Source organism: Ptychodera flava, chromosome 14 (assembly GCF_041260155.1).
Source record: "Ptychodera flava strain L36383 chromosome 14, AS_Pfla_20210202, whole genome shotgun sequence".
NCBI lineage: Eukaryota > Metazoa > Hemichordata > Enteropneusta > Ptychoderidae > Ptychodera > Ptychodera flava.
The window spans coordinates 19,356,665-19,381,155 of NC_091941.1; the positions used below are offsets into that span (position 1 = coordinate 19,356,665).

Genomic DNA, 24,491 nt, shown 5'->3' on the forward strand with positions numbered 1-24,491 from the left:
GTGCACAGCTTGTCAAATCACTGAAGCACATGAAAAGTACATGAGACTGTTTGTATTAACATTCACAATTTCCAAACTGAATACAAGGAATGGGTTAATTAGCATGAGAAAGCTGTTAAGGACATGTACGACAAGAGCGGGTTAATTAAGGCTTTATGTATATAGGTACCCCTGTGACTGCTAGGTTGTCTAAGTGTATATAGTACAAATGGTATCAACAGCTAGTGATAGTGGACTTGATCTTGTAAAGCTGTTTTGATTTCAATCTTATAATAAGCATTACAATATCATACATACCTATCGTGGTGACGACAGTTGTCGCAAAGAAGAATGAATTTGCAAAATCCCAGTTGCTGGGTAGCTCCTCGGTGGAATTTATCAGAGGATTTACACCTTGATCGTATATATTGATTAATTTAGTTACCAGGGACCTCAGATCTTCCCTTTCAACGCATGTATTGTTTTGCAGAAAGTCCATGACAATTTCTACGACATCAACGCGTACTTTGGTTTCATTGGGTCTTTCTATTGCCATGAATATCAGCGCACCAATCGCTATGTAGCCGATGACTACAAACAGGAGGATGGACAGTCGTACTCCAAACTTCATGGTTGTGTTTTTCTTTGGTCTGGCTCAGGTCAAAGGTTTACATCTGAAGGGGACCTTAAAAATAGAAAAGAATTTGTCTCATAAATTGGCACAAGTGATTATCAAATGCTATGAATACCTAATTTCAAATTACTCAGCTTAGGTGTCAGAACAGCAGCATGACACACTGGTTGGTTAACTTTGATAACTATTGCTCTCAATAGGGGTCCACTTTAATCTTGTAAAACTTAAAAGTAAAGTAAGCCTTTATTGAAATCGTATCCCAGTTGGGATCTTGATCATAAAGTACAATAAAGCTTTTACAAAAACAACAATGAAAGAGTACATATATATATATATATATATATATATATATATATATATATATATATATATATATATATATATATATATATATATATCTATATATGAGGTCAACATATTACAGGTTCATAAATAGTTTACTTTGTTTTTTTCTTTTTCTTTGTCTGAGTTTAAAACATGTATGTATGTATTTTCCCAATTCACATAGTGATGCTTTATCTGTCCTTGAAAAGATGCTTACAAGGTCTTGTACGTGTGCCTCTGAATGCGTTTTTACAAATGTTTAGTTTACTGAAAAAATCATATCTAATGTCTGTGTAGTCTTTGCAATGAAAAAGAAAATGTATCTCATCTTCTACTTGTTTGTTTTGGCAAATTGGGCATGCTCTGTCTATAACATCAAGGTTTCTATATCTACCTGTTTCTATGTGTAAGGGATGTGTGCACTAATACGTAACTTGCACAGGGCTTGTATTATATAGCATCATTTCTAGGTCTTGATTTGTAAAAAAGGTTGTTCTGATTTTGTGACCTATTCTTGCCATTTATTAACCTGGTAAATCAGGCATTCTCAGATCATTGAAACCCCTTTTGTAACATAATTATAACATGTTATTTATGCAAATAATATTAACAATTAAAAGCATAACAACAACAACAGTAATAATAATGATGTACATGCAATGCCACTCATGCTGAAAAAGTTTTTTAATCAAATAATGCATCTCAAGATCAGTAGAAATAAAAAGCTTTACAGACACATGTTTCACTCTTGAGAGATCAAGTTTTACAATATCGGTAATTCATTTGAACAATGAATCTGAAAGAGGTCATCCTAAATCACCACATTAAATGGCTAGACTGAGTTTCTGTAAAGGTACAATAGTTGCTACAACAAACAACACATAAAGATAACCTGCTGTTTGTTTCTGTCTGTAGAGCTAAAATTCACAACTGTGTCAAGATCTGTATTCCTAATCCACTGGAAACAGGTTCGGAAAACGGGGATGGGTAATGCCCAGAGATTTCAGAAGTCTGTGTATTTGCAATCGAATAATGACAAATTGTAGTTCTCTTTTTTTTTTTCAAAGGAGCAATTTCTTTCAGCTAAAGAGGACACTTAACAATAACGTCATCACAGGTGACTGACCTGTCATAAAATTTATAACACCCTGCTACATTTATAGGTAATTCCTGTTTGTTGAAACAGGGTAATAAAAATAAGGGAGACTCCACACAGGTAATATCACACCCAAGATTTACACTCCTGTGGTGGGATGAAAAACATACGAAGAGGGAAGAACCAAAAACCAAATGACCGTGTAAAGGATTTTATTGAATATACTGGGAAGTGATTTCTTTGTTTTACTGAAATCCCTGACATTCTCATCAAGGTCCTACTTCCATTTTTAACGTCAGAGGGTACACAAACAACACAAACTACAAAGTAAACCGACCAAGCTGTTGCTCAGAGCTTTAAACATAGCCATAAAATTTGCACCAGATACTGAACTCATAAAAAAATAGAGAAGAAGGGTTTTTGGTGAATTATCATGTTGAGAAAGCTTCAGAGGTGGGGTCTGCCAGAGCCCTTTAAAGTACAGTGAGGCCAATGAAGTATAACTTGTAATGGCTTGTCGTTTCCATTAATTTGATAGGGCAGACTGAGACATCGAGAAAGGCTTTCATGTTTACATACAAAGAAGTGTCTTTATTAGCACTGTGCACTGATGCCTGCCCACTGTGGGCACTCATGTGTTACAGGCTGGTGAGATTTCACTGTGGTTGGACAATGTGTAACAATGAACAATTTAGGCAGTTCAATTCTTATCTTTTATTATGCTGCATGTAATTTACCATCAACTTTGAAAAGAAACATTTGTCAATGGATCAAAGCCTGCTCAACTGACTTACGCAAAGATCCTTGACTGTTGAACAAACAGTACAGCCACTCCAATTCAGTGACATTGTATGTATTTCTCATACATACACATGCTGCAGAAGTTGACTGTCACGCTACAGGTATATAGTATCAATGTCTTAAAAACTATCTACTGTTGATTGACCAATCAGAGTGCTCAATTCAGGGTGTTTTATCTACTCATAAAGCCTTGGTCACCAAATTCCAGAAACGAATGACAGCGCCGTAGTAAAGTACTGTCCAATCAAAAGTAAACATGTCATATTCTGTAGACATCTGGTACGTTTTAATATTCAAATTTGGTAACACAGCGGAAACCAGCTGCAACACAAAATCTGCTGTGCCCTAGGGCATTTATATAATGTGCCCTAGGGCATTTATAGGATGTTCCATTACATTGGAAGGCTATTTCTCAAATAAAAGTTTTAATTCATATCCTAAATATGTTACATTGACAAAGGGGACGGTTGACGTAAACACATTGAAAACAAAAATATATCAGTTAGGGGCGATAGTTTTTAAGTCGGATAAAACCCTCGTACTCGGGCTCTTCTGGTATATAAAGTCCAACCCTACGATAAAATGTCTCGGCCTGCGGCCTCGACATTTTATCGTTGGGTTGGACTTTATATACCAGAAGAGCCCTCGTACTCGGGCTTTATCCTATACATAAAACAATTTGGTATTACAGCTTGACAATGTAGCATTACTTGATTCATTTAATTACTGGATGCCAAAATTTGAAACGCTCTATATTCCTTGAAAGATATTATCCCTGGTAATACACAAACTTATCAATGACTCACTTCCATGATATTGTATGAGACTGGCTAATAAAGTAGGTCTTCAAGTCCTGTGGCCTTCCTCTTTCCAACTTGCAAGCAAACAACATTTGCTTTACGTAACAGAGTTTGTGCAGATCACTTAACGGCATTCCCGTTTCTTGTGCAAAAGTTAAGAAAAAGGAAAGAAATTGCAAGTAGCTTCCACAAACGTGTCAGAAGTTCTCAGAGTCTTTCAGAAACAATACTATTTTATGTAATTTCCTGCGAATAACTTTTTGGAAAGGTATATTTGTCAAAGTTATGATTTGTAATGTATCTATGTTTAACAAAGTTGGAATGGAAACCTGTGAATGCAACATAATTTTCTCCCTGTAATAATAATTTGTGTGTGATTCATCAAGCTACAATGCAAAAACATCAAAACAAACTATCTAAGATACTTTTTACACTTTACTAGGTGCGTGACTCATCATTGACAAAATAGTCTCTTAGTAGATAGTCAGACTCTCAAATTCGTACAATTCTTTTCTGATCTAACACTTGTGGGGGCTCATTTTAAAGCTCTTGGAGGAATGAAAACTTTCACCATCTTGGTTTTTCAAAAATCCAAAATTTAATTTCTCCCCAATAACATAGGATGTCGGCCATTTTGAATTTCAAATATCACAAAATGCTGGGTAATTTGTTTCGCTAGTTCCAGCAACTTTGCATGGTGACCCCTGATTTTTATTGTTGATTTGGTAAGAGAGTGGTTGAAAGTTTCATTCAGGAAAGTATGAGCAAAAGTTTAAATCTTTCACTTTCGAGGAACATACTACCTTAATAATAAAGAAACTGCTTTTATCCATCACTGGACTTTATTAGTAATCTGAAAACTGCTTTATTAGGCTGTTTGCTCATTACAAGAATTCCAACTTTTGAATAATCGTTATTGCTCTGAATAATATTTCATTAAGTGGTTATCAACGTACATTTATATTAATTTCATTAATTTGTTATAAATATTGACAACATAATCAGCATTTCTTTCTCTTGAGTAATTCAATTGTATATTTGATCTCTAGCTTTACGTTGATGTAATAATTTCATTAATTTGTTATATATATTGACAGTACAATCAACCTTTCTTTCCCTTGCTAATTCAATTGTGTATATTCACTCTCTTGCTTTATGAAACCATAAACTTTATGACGCAACACAGTTACGTGACTGAATATCAGGCAAAATTGATAATACTTCACTGAGTCCAGGACTCATTTGAACAATGAACACTTCGAAAAGTTCTAATTCACCACTAACTTGTTTGCGTTTAATACCTGCTTCTGTTTGACTAGCCCCAACTCCTCAAGTTAGTCTGTCACAACACTTTTAAAAAGTGACCTTGTTTGGCAAGAAATACCACTGCTTATTTGAATTTCAACGAAAAGAGGAAGAGAAGCTTATTCACATGTTTCCTTTTCATCGCCACAACTCAAAAAGTTTTGCATGTTTTGAAAGCTTCCAAACAAGTGTTAATTACTACACACAGATGTATAACAATATTCACAATAAAGTTCAGTGTTGAAACAGATCCATTATCAGAGATGTTTTGTTCCACAGTGATATAGGCCTGTGACAATAAAAGTCTGATATACTCAGCATCATCATTAAATTTAACATGGAAAAGATTCTATATAAAGCTTCAATACCTTTTATAACTTATTGCTATTGTCTTTTGATAACACAAGAAATCTGTTCAACAGGAGAATTAATGTATTCTCTGAATGGATATAACTGTCACGTTTCAATTCCATGAACACAATGCAATGGCACACACAATACGGAATGAAAATTCATCTATTATCTGATCTCTATTAAGTGTAATAAGTTTTGATTCAATTAGTGACATATATTGTACTTTTTGACCGATAAAATGGCAAGAGATTGACCTTGGCTCTACAATAGTCTTTAGATACTGTATTTCCTCTGCCACTCTCAAATTCGTAAAATTACTAATTTTTTAGATGATTTACTAATTTTTTTCATTGTTGATTCGTAAATATACGAATGCAAGGAAGCAGCTGGTTGATTGAGAGCTCAAGGCTCCCAAACCTCAAAATAGTTCTGTCTAAGCACATGTTGTACTTAATATGAATTTGATTGAATGATATTCCGTGTTGGAACAGTTAACTTTACTTATGAATTTCAAAATTTACGAAAAGTTTCAATACCCAATTTCGTAAATTTACTACAAAATTTCAGAAGCCAGAGGAAACACAGAGATAAAAAATCATTTTAATTATAAACTGAAAATTCTAATGCCCGACAGAGTTCATGGAATGTAAATGATGAGAAAAGACATTTCTCATTATAGTGTTACTTTCGTGGCAAGAAAGAATCACCTTAAAGCAATAATCCCTGAGAATGCATAGACAGATACACAACTTGGGGACACTCTTTCAATCTTTCACAAAGCCAATAATCTGATAAAGTCAGACTGCTGCAATGAAAATAACCCAGAATATGGTTCATATTTTGTGTAAAACGTGCACCATATTTGAAAGAGGCAGTTTCAACCATGTAGCATATCGTGGCAAGAAAATCAATAATATCAACCCATCAAATTAATTTTTCATTAAACCTACTTTTATTCAGATAGAAAAGCTGATAAATTAGTGCAAAAAGTAACGGATATGGGATGATGAATGATGTATGCCATGTCTAGCCGGACAAATTCAAATTGCTATACCTCAGACCACTTCCGAAAACAAAGGAAAAGGACAGGTAAAATGACAGTTGTTAATTACATAGCACTAAATATTATGTAATAACTATTGTCTCAAAGTAAATCAAAAAGCTATTTAATTAAAAAAGTCTCAAAGCAAATCAGGGAGACATGTACAGGATGGAACCACCGTGTGGAGAGAGATTTTTTTACACCACTTGGATCCTCTTTGTAATTGTTTGATGGTTAAAAGTTGCATTTTATAGCTATTGGGTGCATGGGTGTGTACGTTGATCGGGACAGAGTTTGGTAATTCAGTGAACCCATACCACACATGGATTAGGTAGTTGTGCTTGCAACAAAAACTTACCTCTAATTTTACTCAGTGTTTCATAACAGTGTAGTATCCGTTAATGAGATGGAATGATCGAGTCAGGGTACAGACTGATGCTTTGTCCCAGTCAATCCCAGTAGGAGAACTGTACAGTCACAAGTAACACTATACAGTGTGTGTTGAACCATATAGAAACATGATGCAGTACTTACCGCAAATTTCAAGGCACGTACAGTCTAGTTGAAATTTTCTGCACTTGATCCACGATGTCTCCATCAAGCCAAGAACTTCATTTTCCTTGGTTCCATGTGAGCCTATATGTCCCAGTCACAGAGCATCTGCCAAGAAATGAAAAGGTTGGTTTGTTTTCGTTGTTCTTAAAGGGTATCTACGTCACAGAACCCATTGAACGAATTTCGCCATTCATTCATATGCCAAATAAAGCCATTGTATGGGCTGTACCTTTGGACTATACCATTCTACTTAAGGGGATGGGCAGGTATTTTCAGAAATGGTGTGCACCATTCATGAATTCAGACTAAGTCTGCCATACAGGAAGTTTATACTACATACATCAGAGAGTACCAAACATTTTATATATCATCATATCTGAAAAAGCTACACTTTTAACTCTATAATCCTTTATAATCCTAGGAAATATGTAATAGCTTGGCTATAATTTGACTACATTTTATTAGTACTTTGCAAGTCCTGATGACAACAGATATGGTTTATATCCCTCAACAAAAATACCATGGTGAAGTCTATGCATGCTCAAAGTTCAGACAAATAACTTAAATATGTAATAAAATATGGTTACATAACAAGCCATTCCACAACATCATATATACATGTACATAACAACAGAAGTATGCATGCAGTCCTGAATTATTCCTTTGCAAACAGATCTGCTTCAAAGCATTGCGCCTGGAGCAAGAAAAGACAAGCCAATTTTATTTTTATTGGTGATTGGAAACAATAAACATTTGCCATTTGAAACTTTTTAGAATAAGTTGGTGGAACCATGGATTTTTTTACATCCATGGTGGAACATTTAAAATTCAACTACAGTCCGTGTGAGCGGTCTGTGATTCAACTTTGAGACATAACAAGATTAGATGTGTTTGAAACTTGTCTGTCATTTTAAAGATGTAAGCACCGGGTGGAGGGACGGTGATGTAAGCAAATGATGTACAATCTGTTACCTAGGAATCCGGGACAAAACTAGGACAAGACTCAAGTTTTCATTAACTTTGATAGTTTTTGTACATCAACTAGCAACATCTTTTTCTAGCAACATTCTTGTTGTCCAAATAGTGACACCAATTCTGCATGTGATTTGATTCCTACCCTGGCTGGAACATAAAATAGTTATGATGATCATATAATGTATATATTGTAAGACATCAATAGAGGAATTTTGACCTTTAAACACCACCTCATAGCGGCTATTATGTTACACCTATTCACTATTTAATATCTTCATTTCCTTCATGGACTTGACTTCACAGCTTCTAGCATTTCACATTTTATTACTTCCTATGCAGCTGAAATTTCAAAATCCATTTTTTCTTTTTTTACCCAATGTAATTGATTAAATTTCTTTCCTTGTCATTAAAGCGGTATTTGCAAATAGAAACCCACACAATCTTACATGGTATTACATACTTTTTTCATTTTCTTGAAAAGCTAATCAAAGTTTATTGCAAAAAAGGTGACTAACGTATTTAGAAAATCAATGAAAAGTGATGCCCCTACAGATTTTAACCATTTTATGATTAGCTTGCCATTCTTGGTCTCACTTTCTTTACTTTTACATTCAAAAAGTTTTTATTGGGAAAACTTTGAAAAGCATTTATTGGGGAAAATCCGAACTGCAGAGGAAATGAGAATATTTCAAACTTCACTTTTTTAATTGCTCATGGGTGACATAAGGTATGTCAGAACTTGAGTTTACACAGAAATGGAAAAGCTTTGGTTCTTGACACTTTAAATTTACAAATAGCTAACATGATGATTATTGTTTTATCAGAACATGATCTTACTTACGGTCCACAGACCCTCCAGAAAAACAGGACAGGCAACTGCGGTGAGGCTCAAAGGGACTTTGGATTAGCAGAGTATGATCCTAGTTGTGTTAGTGGCTCAGGGACAGAATGAAGCTTGATGTGACAACTGCACACATCCAGTTCGTTTTCTGGAGGGTCTATGCTTTGTAATTGTGTTGGAAGTTTTTGATCATTGAAGAAGTAACCTAAGAAGTTAATCTTATGTCATGGGCATAACTACTGAGAATATTTCAAGAGCTGATGTGCAAAACTATATGCAGTTTGGTCTGAGTGGCTGCATGGGAGTAAACAGAAGTTTAGCAAACGGAAATACTAGAGCCAGGTCAATATGATGCTTTCTGAAGCTTTGCTCAGAAATGTGGTCTTCCACAATTGTATTACTACCACTTCATTTGTATGAAGCAAGATGTTGAATGGTTGATTTAATCCTTGGGTAAGGTTGCATTGCTAAGCCATTTATAAGTAAGTTTATACAGTGTTTTCCAGAGCTTGTAAAAACAAAGGGCTAGTACATTTACATAACAATGTATAATTTGCATATTCTATTGTTGTGAAATGGCATTTGTATGATTTTTAACATATGAATACATTACTGGCAAAACAGGGGTGGCCCATCCCTCAAACAGTAATGATCAGAGAAAGCGTTCAGTAATGAATAAGGGGTTTTGTTTCCAATACATGTCTTTGTGTAAGAATGTGGCTTTCTACCATTGCATATAATATAATGTCCATCATCAGTAGCATGGTGAAAATGTAAAATCATTATTTTTCACAGGTAATTGACACTATAGTGAAACCTGTCTAAACTGAGCCTTTTTTAAACTGGAAACCTGTCTCAACTGAACCCTTTTACCAGTCCAATTCCAATAGAGCTCTATGTTAAAATGACCTCTATAAACCAAACAGTTTGATGTCCTGAGTCCCTGAACGGTTGAGTTTAGACAGGTTTTACTTTATTTTGTATTTTGATGTTTTAGACTGGGATGCATAAGTCATGCACTTGTCAGTCAAAATACAGAATCTATAGTAATAATCATTTTCACAGATTTCATCTAATCATTGTGAAAACTTTGAAACTAATCCCCAAATGAACAGTGTTGTACTTCATCATACGTGATTAAAAACCACAGGCCTTTACTGGACTGGCAATAGGTATTTGCATAATCATAAACTTAGAGGTTTTGAGGTGGTTCGTGTAGCAGAAAAACACTCTGACTCGCAAGAATAGAATGATATACTTCAATGCTATGCACCATCATAGAGGGGGGGGGGGAAGACTGTGGTACGTACAGTGCTATGCACCACAGACATCCAGACAGCAGGCGCCTGTCCAGACAATGGAGAAAACATGTTAGTTACGTCATTGGCGCTGTATGGGACATTGGCCTATACACAGATACACTGGTTCTCACACAGCGTTGTTTGGACCACGGTCCCTCGGATAGAGGGACCGTGTTTGGACAGTCGCCCGAAGGCCGTAAACCCCAGATTGTGAGGCTGAAGGCCGAACCTCGGTACTACCATGGATGTAAAAAATCTATTTTTTACATCCATGGTACTACTGAGGTGTTAGTTCGGCTTCGGCCTCTCCAAACAACGCTACACGCACCTGTGGTTCTGAACATGGTGTGCAATGTGGAGTCACAAAATTGCGTTACTTTCACGAAACAATATTACAATAAAGCCTTGTTGCCTAAGCAACTCTACTTCTGCTTGTGAATTCTAGCGCACCTGTAAGATACCGAACAGGCAGTCACCATGTTTTGTTGTACAACCAGAAGCTGAAGGCAGTAAATAGGTGCTTGACCTGTCCATTTGCATGTGTATAGCTTTCCTTTATTTTCTTTGACAGACTTTATTAAGAAAAGAAGACACAATTCTTTTGTTTTATGTACCAATAAGTCACTCAGTCGGGCGCGTCACTGTGATAATTTGATGATGATACTCATGCAATAAAATATTACAAAAGCGTATGACTGTAGATACGTGCGAACGGAGAAATTGTAGGAGTTTTCTTTATAGAACTGTGACAACAAAGCAACAATTACACGCACCTGTCCCCGCCGAGTGCTGACGCGACTGCAACTTTAATTTAATTCGCGAATTAAGTGCTTAAAGTTTATGCTACAGAAACTTGCTACACGCACAAACAATAAAATCCTATCATTTAGCACAAAGTTCCACCTTATTGAATTTTAAAAGAAAAAATAACACTTTAACCTACCTTCTAGTACAACCTCGATAAAGTTTACTGAACCGTGAACGGTGTAGCCAGATCACAATCGTGTAGCTCGACGCGGCACTCGGCACCCGTAAGTATATTACTGACGAGAACGAGGTTTTCCGCGAGAACGAGGCTCTCTAGTGTGCATTTTGAATTTCAAAGATTCCACTTGATTGGTTAAAATTTTAAATTGTCACATGCCAAAATTCATTTTTGTTTCTTACAAGAAGACTCGGAAAACAATATGACACCCTTAAAAGAGGCTTTCAAGTGGGATTTCTATTTTGCATGGTCAAGATATGTCGAATATTTGCACATTGTTCGTTTTCTCAATTTTTACTGAACATATTGTTAAACTTTTATCCAACCAAATCGTTCGTTTCATACGTTGATGTCAACATCCACTTCGCAAATAGTCAACATGGCGGACCTGGAAGCCTTACAATCATAATATAGATTTTTTCGAGATTCAGTCCTCATGGTGGGGGGAAGAAACATGGAGGGTAAAAATAGTGGTGAGTTGACATGCCTTTATACTCGTTTTCGTCCTGGTGGTCAAAATCATTGTATTTTTGCTTGTTGTTTGTGCAATCTCGTACCCGTTCTAGTTTCACTATAGCAACAGGACGCTGGTTTCAAGTTTATTTACGGCTCGTCAGAGGTCTTCTTCTGCTGGCATGACTACGTTTATAATTTGCGATCAATTGTTCATTAGTGTCGAGATAATAGACACTCGAAGTGCTGTAGTCATTATATTAGGGAGCTTTCAGTTATTACGACGGGGGTCGGGCCAGGGGAAATCGGGGTGCCTGTGGTCCATCATGAACTGATGATCCCCCAAAATGACCCTTCTCTCTGTTCGAAGTTTGAAAGTTAAAATACGTGTATTACTTAACTTTCCAATACCCATATAGTGATAGACGTTCATGTTGAACATGTGATGACACCCCTTCGTTCGTGCTCTTATCATTCGCTCATAGTTAATACAATGATATTACCTGTACTAACAGTTAAAAGGCAAGTATATATGCTAACTTTTAGGAATTTTTTTCACTATTTTTGTTTTTGTTGTCAACTGTAATTTCTTGCTCTACTCTAAAAATCATGTTGATATACACAGTATTCAGCTTGTCAACTAAGTTTGTAAACTGTGTCGTTCTTGTTGACAAATGAATTCTGGTCCAGACTAGAATTCAATTGGAAAGGATTTCAGACAGTACACACAGATGGTCTGTGTGTAAGTGTTTCAACATTCTTTCAGGAGTATGAAATAAACTTGCAATTTGCGTACAATATAAAAAAATAGAAAAAAAATCATCAAAAGTTGGCATTACTGGCCCTGTGAATATTTTGTTATTTTCTCCTATAACAATTATTTTTCTCTAATCTTTTTTTATATAGCTCACATTTGGTTATACCAATGTGAGTTTATCGTATAAGCTGAAGTCGATGGCGTCTGTATGTATGTGTGTATGTATGTATGTATGTATGTGTGTATGTATGTATGTATGTACGTACAGTATGTCCGTCAACATCAAAAACACGCAAACCGCTGCACATTTCAGCTTGGTATTTTGTGTGTGGATGCATCCTGGGCTATAGATAGGATTTTGTTCAAATGACGTCTGCATTGCCAAAATTATGCAAATGAGCTTACAAAATGTGAAAATGGTCAAGAATTAATATCTCGAGAACTGCTGTTTTGATTGCTTTGAAAATTTGTGTACAAATACCTTAGGTGTACTTCATACAGTTTTATGAATATTGTGAAGATATCCTTAATTTTGTATTTTTGCTGAATTTTTTGGTGATTTTTCTCATTTTCAGTAAAAATTCTTCTACTCTGAAAGCGCCAGCCCAATCGCTCTCAAATTTGGGTTGGATCTTTGAAAGGGTGTTACTCTTCTAATTTGTTAAAATTATGACAAAATTTGGAAAATTACTATTTTGGAGCAATTTTGTCATTTTTGGTCAAAAAATCTTAAACAGTATTTTGTTTTTAAAACCCCTGGACAGACAGCTTTTATATTTGATACACAGATGTACAGAGATGACAATAGTTAGATATTTGGAAATTGTCCTGAAATATACAAATTTGTATTTTTAAGACAATATTGTCATTTTTGGTCAAGAAAACTTGTTCTCAAAATTACTTGTTTGATAGCTTGCAAGGTTGTAAATACATTTCCTGAGGGATGTTATTTGATACATTTTCTGCTCAAAGTGTTAGGAAACACCCAAATTTGTATATTTTAGGTAATTTTCTCAGTTTGTGACCTGAAATGACCTACACCAACCCAGGATATGTTGTGAGACAGTTTCGAAGGCTGTGAACATAATTTTGTCATATTTGATATCAATTTGTAGGAAAATTTGATACAGAAAACAAAGCTGAGGTGAATTTTTCATTGCGGACCAATTGGATCGAGGAAAATTCCAGATGTTGTAATCACCGCGGACAGTGAAAGGCATTTCACTATCTGTAACTAACTTAAGTGCTGTTTACATTAGAATGATAACACTCATCACATTAATTAAAAACTCCCCAAGGTTATAAATACATCCCCCCCCCCAATCTGGCGTCATGTATTACCAAGGGATGGAACATTTGATATTCAGGAGGGGTAGGGTCTAGAAGATTGATGAGGTAGCATTACTTTTTTACTAGATCCCGTGTACGTTTTTTACCCACTCCTATCTTTTCTTTTTATCAAACCTTCTCTGTCTATTTTTTGTTGTTGACATTTGCTTATGTATTTAGGATCTGCTTGTCCCATTGATATGCATGTTCCTAAGATGACCTCCAGTACCTAAGTTTGAGACCTTATTTGCATTTGTCATCTTTGATTTTCCGGGTTTCAATATTTTTCGAATGGACCAATTCAAACCGAATGTGAGCACACTGTCCTTGACGGTATTTTTATGTATATCTTGATTCTTTCTTTAGCAAAGATGTAATTTATGCATAATCTATTTACTTAATTGCCTTCTTTCATTCATTTCTTTGTAGGTCTGCAATTGGATAGCTATGGATTAAAGGGGCCATTCAGGGGCCACATGGCCCTAAAAAGCAGTCGTAAGTTTTCCAAGTTGTAAACTACAATGTATGAATGAATCAAACTGGTTCATGTACCCATACATTATACGCATACAATGATAGTTGTCGTTTAGCACTGGTTTATAATACCAATATCTACTATTATGTGTATGCTGTGTCAAGGTATATCAGTACTTTACAAAATTTATCTGATGATTGCTGAATAAGAGTCATGTGGTGTTTTGTTCTCAAACGCAACGTTTGACCGCGTGGTGTTGTACAGTTTTTTGCAGCGAGTATTACACTAGTGCTTATTAAACAATTCACAGGTAATACAACTCATTGCTTGTGTTTCACTTGGGAAAAACCTGTCTTCATAATAGCCCCTTGAATGTAGCACAGTGTACATGTACATGTAATTTATATACCTTGTTTCATTTTCCGCCCAACTTTCTGTACTTGAGTGAATCCATTCATGAGAGGATTCATTGATTCTCCGGTTGCAGGGAAAATTCTCATGATTATACATAGTGTTTTTAGCCTGACACCAAACAAACTGACCAGCAGTTCACAATTTTGGCGGGCTATTTTTCTCTTCTAGAAATATGTCAGTCATAAAAATAATTACATCGAGCTCAAACCCTTGTCTTGCCATCCATGAATCATAATTGTTTCGCTTATTTGAAAAAAAATTAACACTCAGCCATATGACATTGCAAAGTAGAAAGTAAATTTAAACCCATGACCCATTTAATGATAATCTGTTGATAAGCCTAGTCATTGATACAATCTACATAGTACATCTAATGACAATAAAGTGTGATTTGAGTCATTGATACAATCTACATATTACATCTAATGATGATCAGTGAATGATTCAAGTCATTGATGCAATCTACATGGTACATCTAACAATAAACAGTGTGATTTGAGTCATTGATGCAATCTACACTTTACATCTAATGATAATCTGTGAATGATTCAAGTCATTGATGCAATCTACATGGTACATCTAACAATAAACAGTGTGATTTGAGTCATTGATGCAATCTACATATTACATCTAATGATAATCTATGAATGATTCAAGTCACTGATGCAATCTACACGGTACATCTAACAATAAACAGTGTGATTTGAGTCATTGATGCAATCTACATATTACATGATGCAATCTACATATTACATCTAATGATGATCAGTGAATGATTCAAGTCATTGATGCAATCTACACGGTACATCTAACAATAAACAGTGTGATTTGAGTCATTGATGCAATCTACATATTACATCTAATGATGATCAGTGAATGATTCAAGTCATTGATGCAATCTACATTGTACACATAATGACATATATGTCACCAATACATTCTGTCAACATTCATTTTTCCATTCTATCATTACACGGTCTCACTTGTACAAGTTTTACACATTTTCTGTTATGATGGACTTAACATATAGCCGTGGTTTGTCTACATACAGCATTAGCTGCTACCAGCACAAGACTCACCAATCAGTATCTTGTACAAGATCAAATGGCGTCCCATTACAGACGAGTAAACAGTGCAAAAGGTAAGCATTGGAGGGAAGAGATCAGTTCAGTTGGTTGTAACACTACCACTTGTGCCATTCTTTGAACCAAAGAATAAAAATATCCTTCATTGGATTTTACTTAATGCTGTATTTTTGGAATTTTTTGTTCTCATGTCAGTTCTATCAGTTTAGAATATTCATCAAAAATGAAACCAGCATTGCCCCTGATTTGTGTCTGTATACCAACAGTGTTTGAACAGTAAAATTTCATAAAATGACGAAATTCAATGAATCTAATGACCTTGAAAAGTTTTAAAAGTGGTGTCTGCTTGTCTCTTTCAGCTGCTGTGGATACAAAACCACCAAAATCAATGCAGATAAGTACAAAAAGTAAGTTTTTAATGTGACTTGTGGAAGTTTTCTTTGATCTGACGACAAATTCAATAATTGGTGATGAAAGTGGAATAGTATGAAGGAACATGTATTAATTTAAAATATATCTGAGTGCAAACAGTGTGGAATTTCTCAACCAATGAAGCTTCAAAATTATTAATTAATTTTACATGTATTTTATCCAGGCAGTATAAAACAATTTTGGTTTATTTGAACAAGAAATATTTCATAGCCAGATTTCAAATGCAAATAATTGTGCATTTTACATGAGTTCTAGAAGAGTTGACAAGATGAATAATTTGTGTGTCAAATATTCTTTTTGGTGTAGTACGAGAAACTGTAGTTGACGTTCAAAACAAAATTAGTGAAAAAAAATTGTCAAGAGTTGCATCTGCTTGCCCTTTATTGCTAACGTGTTACCTTCTGGTGCTATTTTTGTCTGTAGCAAGAGACAGACAGAAGAGAAAAGAACTAGAGAGAACGTCAAGGATGAGTTCAAGGGCAGGTTCAAGAGCAAGCTCCCGTGACTATACACCACCAAGATCATCAAGACTCAGAGATGATTATGAAAAAGTATGTACTGCCTGTATGACTTCGGAAAATGTATTCATACATTGTCATTCATCAGTCAAAATTCATGGCAAATAATACTATGTATCTTTGGTAAAAGTTTTGCATACTCTTGTCAGTGAATTTGAAGTCATGAGTAAACTTTCCAAGTTTTTAAATATCGTGGTAATCAGATGGGATGTGAGTGTTGCATGCACGTGACATGTTCAAAGTCATTTGACAGTGAATCTCTGCTCAAATATTGTGTTAATTTGTATGTGAACTAGAATTACATCTACACATTACAAATCCTAAACAAACGTAGGAATTCAAATGAGTGTCATCAAGGTTGTACATACATGAAATTTACAAGTGATAGGGATGCAGTTGTATGTCATCAATGATCAAGGTCTTATATACATGAAATTTACAAATGTAATTGACAAAGAGATTTTAAGGAAGGATTATTTGTTGAAAGGTTAAGTGTTGTTTGTCCTTGATCTCTATTGAATTATCTCTATTGAAACTCCTATCAACATCGGGAGTGACATTCATCACATTCACCTGTAAAGCTTCTGTTCTTTACACCTTCCAAGGGACTGACTGACTATGACTATGACTTTGTCAATGACATGGTTGAGGACACCAGGTATTCACCGAGCACTTACAGAACCCCTCGAGTCATGAAATCCTCCGTCCCCCCTGGATGGACACCCCGAACCAGGACGCTGCAAGAAGACCACCCGATGCAAACCATGAAATGGGACAAGATGGACCTCCTGGACACTGCACAGCATAAATTCAAGGAGCCGGACAAACCGTACACGCCGAGGACACTGAAACGAGAGGCCAAGTCCAAGATCGCACAATCAAAGAACTATAATCCCCCCAAGAGAAAATCACAATACAATGGTGATCAGAAACTGGGCCAAACTAAACAGAGTGAATTCTTGTCTACTGTCAACACAATACCAGAGTACAATGGAGACATTGAAAGGTGGGTATGTCATTGTTTGTAGAGGAGAGAATAATTATTTTAGTTTGTGTACAGAGAGTACATACAATATTTTTGTCAGAGGCAGTTTCTTATAACCCTGTTAGCTGTATCTTTTTGCTTTTTTCTCGATAAAGTTTGAAATCAAATGCAACTTATGTAAAAATTCTTACGAAAATGTGACCACAGAACATTTTTCAAACATTGGTGAGAACACAGGACGAAGATTTTGGTGACTGAATAATTTTCAAGTCGTAACTCAATTATGGTTACCGCAAATATAAGCATAAATGCGTGAATTTAATCGACCCAATCTATCACCAAGGATAGAAATAGTGACATTTTCAAAGACAATATGGCCTAATAACAGGAATCTAAAATATCTCTCCAAAGATTGGATGGTATTTGTTGTTAGGTAAAACACTGAAAAATATAGCTAACAGGACTTTAAGGCTCCATTAACTGTCATATTTGATGAATTTTCCAAACTGAATTTTTGTTCTTTTTCGTAAAATACAGATCTTATTCAATTCCTGAAACCACCTTTTCAGATTGCACCAGTGTTCAAATTGTCAGCATAGTCTGTGTGTAATGGTGTGTAATGTCGGGTGTTATTGTTCACGACTCAGTTCTACTTCAGATTAAAAATATGTTTTGACCAAAAATAATAATTAATAGTTATAGCATATGTCCCTTTAATTACATTGTGTATCAACTGTATAATTCAATAAAATATGCTCAATCAGTGAGGGTTTTTGTCCAAAAGTCAGAATCAATACCTCTAGAAGCGTGAAATTATTTTCTTTGTTTTGGTAAACATTGATTGCTCACTTCTGGTCTGTTATCCATGTTAATTATATTACTGACTTTATCATAGAACTGCAAGTACCAACATGGAACTGAATACAGCCATCAGATACAGCGACATTGAAAAAACCAGGAAAGCCATACCAACTCTGAAAATCAAACGAGACCAGGATCACGCCAAATGGGTGGAAGACCAGGCGCAGCGTGTGGCAGCTATGAATCTCAATGAAACTGGCGATTATGATGATTATGCGATGGATGGTGTTGGCGATTCAACTATGAATGAAGCTGGTAAGCTTGAAGATACAGCAGCATTTACGACGATGAAGAGTGAAAAGGATGGAGCAGCTTTTACGACGATGAAAAGTGAAGTGGACGGTGCAAATTACTCCCTTAGACACCTTAGTACAACACCAACACAATACCTAAGGTGAGAGATTATGTACCTCTGCCAGTACTGGTCATTTTAGCCCCTGTGTGCCAGAGGCACACTAAGGGAGCCAATGTCATCACTCTGTAAGTTTGTGTGTGTGTCAGTTTGTGTGTGTGTCAGTCTGTGGACCAAATTTGTGGCGCTCATAACTCAAAAAACAGTTACACCAAATGTGACCAGCTTTGATATTAGGAATGTTTAAATGATTATATGGGACTGAGTGTAATCTCATAGATGTGGTTTTGCAAAATTATGAAAAAAATTCATGGTCTTTATGGTTTGATTAATTTCAAAAACTTCCATTTATGACAGTTATTTCTATGATAATTGGTACATATGTTGGTAGGAACAATTTACTTAATATTTTACTCAAATAAGCAGAACATTTGTAGATTTGCATTTTCGAAAATTTCTGGGGCATTTTTTGTCAAAAAATTTTGCTTCAGGACCGACTGATCTGATTACTCCTGATTTGAGGTTTTTAGGATGACCTGATAAACATACATCCAAATAATGAAGGAATTTAAATATGTATGGCCTAATTTTGTCATTTTTTTATCAAAACATAATTTTCAGAACTGCTTGATTAATAGCTTTCAAAGATGTAGATGGCCCCCTAAGAGTGATTTAATTTTGACTGGTGAAAATTATTGTGCATGCAAATTTTCTTTTGTTAGAACATCATATTTTCCGTAAAATGATAGTCCAACAGCTTTCAAATTTAGTTGACAGGTTCCTAGGCATGTCAGCTTTATGTACTGTGCAAGTGATGATGAAATTTTGCAACGCTGTATTATTTTTTGTGAAAAAAGTCAAGATATACCTAGTGCAGTTACAGGGCAAATTCATATTTCATTTTGGGGTGCCATGGGCTGGTTAAGTTCCCCCCAAAAAACATCTTTTTCAACTTAGTGGGATTCTTTTTTCATCATCGAAGTCATATAACATGGGGGCCATGAAAGTTGTGTTTTGATTGCATTTGCCTGCCATCAACTGCATGCTTCTCATGGCTTCCCTTCTATTTCATGCATGTTTACTTGTCTAACATAACTATGCTATAATTATATTAAGCCATAATATTGACTGTTCTTCTGTATTTGGGGCCTGGCCCATAATTGTGTCACAAGATTGTCTTTTGGTTTTTCCATTTCTTTGTATTTCTTTGCTGGACCCATCTGTGAATTTATACTATCCTTGAATTTATACTGGTGCACAAATTTGACCACCAAATACAGTACATCTTCTGGCACATTGTGGGCTGCCCCTGTTTTTGACCATAAGTTGGCTAACATTAGTTAGAAAATGAAGTCATCAAATGTTTTTCCGCATGCTTGCATTTAGGTGCGAAGCTGTTATCCATGCATTTTCTGTAATCAGTTTGAGTAATAAATACGAATTTTTCAATATTCATTTCCTTTTAAAAGTTGGATACCTCTGAGAAAAATATCCTGAGGGAAACCTACAGGACAAAGCCCCACAGGAATGCCATAGAACACCTCTGAACGTTTACAGGTTGTTGGTGGTACTTTTTAACCCTTTGAGCGCCAAAGTCTATTTTTGTCACCTTTACAAAATATACCACAGTCAATTTTTTTCTGATTTTTGCCAAAATTTTGGTAAAAATCTGTAGCTGATGAAATGTGATAATCATTTGGTCCAAAATTATGAAAAAAACTTACAGAAAAATTCACAAAAATTGGTAAAATGTTGCATTAAAATTTTGGTGGAAAAATTACAGCAGCCAAAAGGTTAACATATAGTCACACATGCATGACCTTATGTCGTAGAAATCCTGTAGAAATCTAGAAATCTTATGGCCATCTTTTGGAATAGTTTTACAATCCAAGGATGATTCCATGGTATTCCTCTGGGATAATTTTACAGAGGGGCAGCTGCCTGCGTTAAATGCTTACGCGTGTGTAAATGGTTGTATTCTAACATAAAATCCCATGGTACTAATCTAGGACTGTACAGTAGCCAGTAGTGGAAATAGTATGGGTGTAAATTTTTGTTTTAACGCACATGAATTACAACATTTTTTTCTAGTTATACACGGAGACTGAATAATGCAAAGGTTAAGGAAGAGTAAGTTATCTGTTGGTTATTGAAATTTTTTCAAGAAACCAATAGATTATTTTTTTTTCCGTTTTCTTTTCTCATCCTTCCTTGAAACAAATATCAAAACAAGAAGACGACAGTTTTTTGTGTTCAATGAAGTGTCATTTTTTCTTCAAGCAACGTCAAAGAAAATGATGAACGTCTTTTCTGAGCAAATATTTTCTCCAAGGCATATATTCAGACAGTTTTTTTCAGCTTTTCATCTGAGTGATCTTCATGCTTCAAATAATGTTTTCGTGAGTGAGAATTCACTTCTTTATATGGAATTCCCTCTAACTATCAAGTTCTTTGAGTTCTAGATGAAGTTTATACATTCTAGAAACTGCATGATCGCAAAAGAGTCAGTGCTGGTTACTCCCATGAAGTGATGAAAATTCTTGTCACTCAAGGGGTGTATAACCAGCCATAGCTGTGCCACCGGTAACACTAGTTTTTGTTTTCAATCACCCTGACAGAGAGGAGGAGTTGAAATACTTGGAGTTCGTGACGGACGTTACCAATGACGTTCTGAACCGGGGTATCTATTCAAACCGTGTGCTCAAACAGATCTTTGAGAAGCATATTGAGAGGAACAGAGGACAGCTTGACGATGTAAGTTAAGCTTTGTGAAGGGTTGGCTCCAAGTTGAGTAAGCAATTATGGGATGGCACTGAATTTGGTAGTAGAATGCTTGAACCTGTTCATCCCAAATTACATGTGCGCAGGTCCACACTCACCATTGATGACAGTGGGTTTGGGCCAAACCATGGTGGTGAAAGGGTTAGTAACATTAACAGATATTAAATACCTCATCAGTGGATGTGCAACTACTGCTGTTGATGCATTTTATCTCCGGTGACCTTAAAACACTTCTTTCATTGGCTGTATCGTTGTTCTCTTGCACACAGCGTCGCATGCGAAGGCTGATGGAACAACTCAGGGTTGATCTGGGTATACCAGATTATGATTGATGAGAAGAAGAGACGCAATGCCTATGGAAGTGTGAGTTTGATCAAGGTTTTACCAGAGTATGATTAATGAGAAGAGATCGTGCATATGATTAATGAGAAGAGATCGAGCATTGACAAAAAAAAAGAGAAATTATCAATTTGGGAAAACTTCCCCTCCAGGAAGAGATCACGTTGAGATGTATCGCAGAGAAGAGATGACAAATTCAATTTCTCTGGTTATTACTTGTCAAAACTCATTATTTTATGAAATCACAGCACAAAACGAAATCCAATTTACTCCATAGAATATTGATTGATTCATCAATTGAAATATGCACAGCACTCAATTCGAATCATTTGATTTATATGATTTACGAAATTGACCAATCTGATGTTAACTTTCAGTCTTGTTTGCACTAGGTTGAATTATCTTTCTGTTTTCAAACATTGTAAAGTGACTTTGATATGCTGTTTATGTCTCCCCTCATTAAATTTAATGTAACGTTAAATTTATGACAACCGTCATATTGTTATATATGGTCAATCAGCTTACAAAAATAAGTTGTTTTCTTGAAACCAGCTTTCCCGATACTTCCTGATTTATATATTTATGCCAAAGATACCGATTTTTGAATACAAAATGTGATGGGTTTGTGGCCACTGTTGGCAGCAATTTACATTACACATGATTTCCAGGGTGCCGATGTTGTGTGTCGTATTCATTTGCTTGGTTGAAATTCTTCTATTAATCCCAGCAACAGTGGATTTAAAGCTATACAACAGTCCAACACATGTGTTGCGCACTTGAAATTTTTTCATAAGCAACTGTCTGGTTGAAAGTATATCTTCTTTGTATTTGCACTGGTTTGAAATCTTTTACTTCAAACACAATATTTCATATTATTCCAAACACACGAGTACTCTAGAATTTTTTCATGATTTTTAACATCTTGTCACCTTGATCTGATCTGATTGGCTGAAATAATTTGCCGTCATGGCGTATGAACCACCACCTACCGTCCTTACTATTCCATCCAAAAATTGTATAGAACTCTTTCTTGTAGGAATTTTTGATACCTGTCAATTTTAATCATCGACTGACATGAAGAGGGTGCCTTCTAAAAAAATGATATTCATAGATTCCTCAATCAGTAGGAGGGAATGCACAAATTTCTGTAGCTCAGCTCCATATATTCTCAATACACTGATATTGACCCCATGCAAATATGTTGGGGTCATACTCATTTGCATCATACAGGTTTAATGGAGACACACTGAAAATTCAATGAAAATATCAGGGTATATAATAATCCACCGTGTATATAGCTTCAAAGATGCTAACAACGTTAATTACATTGAAATGTACAATTTTCTAGTTCATCCCAGTATCTTTTCTTCTTGGGCAAGTTCAAAGTTTTTACTTCTTTTATGATAGCTCTGTTTGAAAATGATTCGTCACCTTGAAATTCAAACTTTTACAATTTCCTGGCATAACTGACATCTCTTTAACTTCACCAGAGAATTTCTAGATCCCACCAAATAGTTACTTCTTTACTAAAAAATAGAAAGTACTGTCATTTTGGTATGTGAAATTGCTGATTTGTTTTCCATCATGGCCAGCTCATCTTAATGGAAAATTTATTCTAATAGTCTAAAATCTTTCTAAATCATTGCTATTCAACTCATTATAAATTTCATGATGTCAAATAAATTCGAATTTCCTTGTTCTTTGAGCAATCTACATCACCAATTCTTCATCTTATTTTTTAGTGTGACGCCATGTTTTTGTTTTGAATGTTCAGATGTAGTGGTATGTATTTTGTAAAACTTACGAAATGGAGGACAGATGCAGTAAGAATAGTGTGTTATTTGCATACTTAAGCTTTCCATTCTCAAAAAGGAGAATTAAATTTCAAAAGTAATATTTTTTTTCAGGTTATGACTAAACATGTTTTGAACCAATAACACTTACCTCTACATCCAGTAACTTCTATTTTTTGGATTCACAGCAAGCATACGGTATTTTAAATTGGTAGTGGTTTATTATATGTATATATTTGCATATGTCCATATTTGTAGTTACCCAGCATATGGTGTTTTTGAAATTTTAGTAAAAAATAGAATAAAAAATTCTTGCTCAGGTCAGAAATTTACATAAATGAGAGGCTTAACCTTTCACAAATTTTCCCAAAAATTCTAAATACTTATGTCAGTCATTTATAATGGATAGCTACTTAAAATATGTGATTTTGAAATTGTATGCAAAGTTATATAGTTTTTTAACAAAGGAAATTGTACTGGGATGGAACCATTTGCTTCAATAATGTAAACTTTGATTTGCATTTCTATGCATATGTATATAGTTGAGATGTGCATATACAAGAATAAATATTTTGAAAAAAATTTGCAAAAGAAGACAGTAGGTTTGGATGTTGTCGTTAGTTATTTTCATCACAGCCCCAATGCCATAGAACTCTAAGTTGTGACCATTTTAGTTTCATAGAAGTGCAAATTTTAGATAAATGTGCGTAACTTCTATAGTGCACAGTTCATGACCAGTTTTGGCAGCATTTCCATTCTTTTCAATTCTTCCAAAAACGAATGTAGCGACAGAAAAATGCAAACAGCAAAAATTAAATTAAATTAAACAGCAACAAGGTAGAAACTATGAATTATCCCCCAGATATTGGATGTACAACATTCTTTTCAATTTAGGAAATATTCCTATTGTTTGGTGTTACCCTGA

At 35.2% G+C, this 24,491-nt stretch overlaps 2 protein-coding genes across 3 annotated transcripts in view; one reads left to right on the forward strand and one right to left on the reverse strand.

The window, feature by feature from the left end:
- Positions 1-24,491, reverse strand: part of LOC139149648 (potassium channel, subfamily K, member 16-like) — a 30,739-nt gene that overhangs the window by 5,656 nt on the left and 592 nt on the right. The window contains exons 1-3 of one of the 2 annotated variants that reach the window (XM_070721494.1): positions 10,951-11,091; positions 6,870-6,995; positions 298-664 (exon numbers count right to left, since the gene is read on the reverse strand). In XM_070721494.1, coding sequence (XP_070577595.1) covers positions 298-610 — 313 coding nt within the window. In that variant the 5' untranslated portion in view covers positions 611-664; positions 6,870-6,995; positions 10,951-11,091. Of the gene's footprint in view, positions 1-297; positions 665-6,869; positions 6,996-10,950; positions 11,092-24,491 lie in introns of those variants that run through there. The other variant, XM_070721495.1, reaches the window with a different exon arrangement.
- Positions 11,307-24,160, forward strand: LOC139149647 (spermatogenesis-associated protein 7-like). The gene is made up of 10 exons (XM_070721493.1): positions 11,307-11,465; positions 13,961-14,026; positions 15,472-15,561; positions 15,865-15,912; positions 16,361-16,488; positions 17,061-17,461; positions 18,336-18,695; positions 20,745-20,783; positions 21,272-21,407; positions 21,704-24,160. The coding sequence occupies exons 1-10, from the start codon at positions 11,429-11,431 to the stop codon at positions 21,764-21,766; spliced, it is 1,368 nt and encodes a 455-aa protein (XP_070577594.1). The 5' UTR covers positions 11,307-11,428; the 3' UTR covers positions 21,767-24,160.

What these genes read in the sequence shown, in the direction of transcription:
- LOC139149647 (XM_070721493.1), top strand. Translation starts at nt 11,429, where the DNA reads ATGGTGGGGGGAAGAAACATGGAGGGTAAAAATAGTG. An exon ending in TCAGAGATGATTATGAAAAA is followed by an intron (nt 16,489 to 17,060) that starts GTATGTACTGCC and finishes ACACCTTCCAAG; the next exon opens with GGACTGACTGACTATGACTA. An exon ending in TACAATGGAGACATTGAAAG is followed by an intron (nt 17,462 to 18,335) that starts GTGGGTATGTCA and finishes ACTTTATCATAG; the next exon opens with AACTGCAAGTACCAACATGG.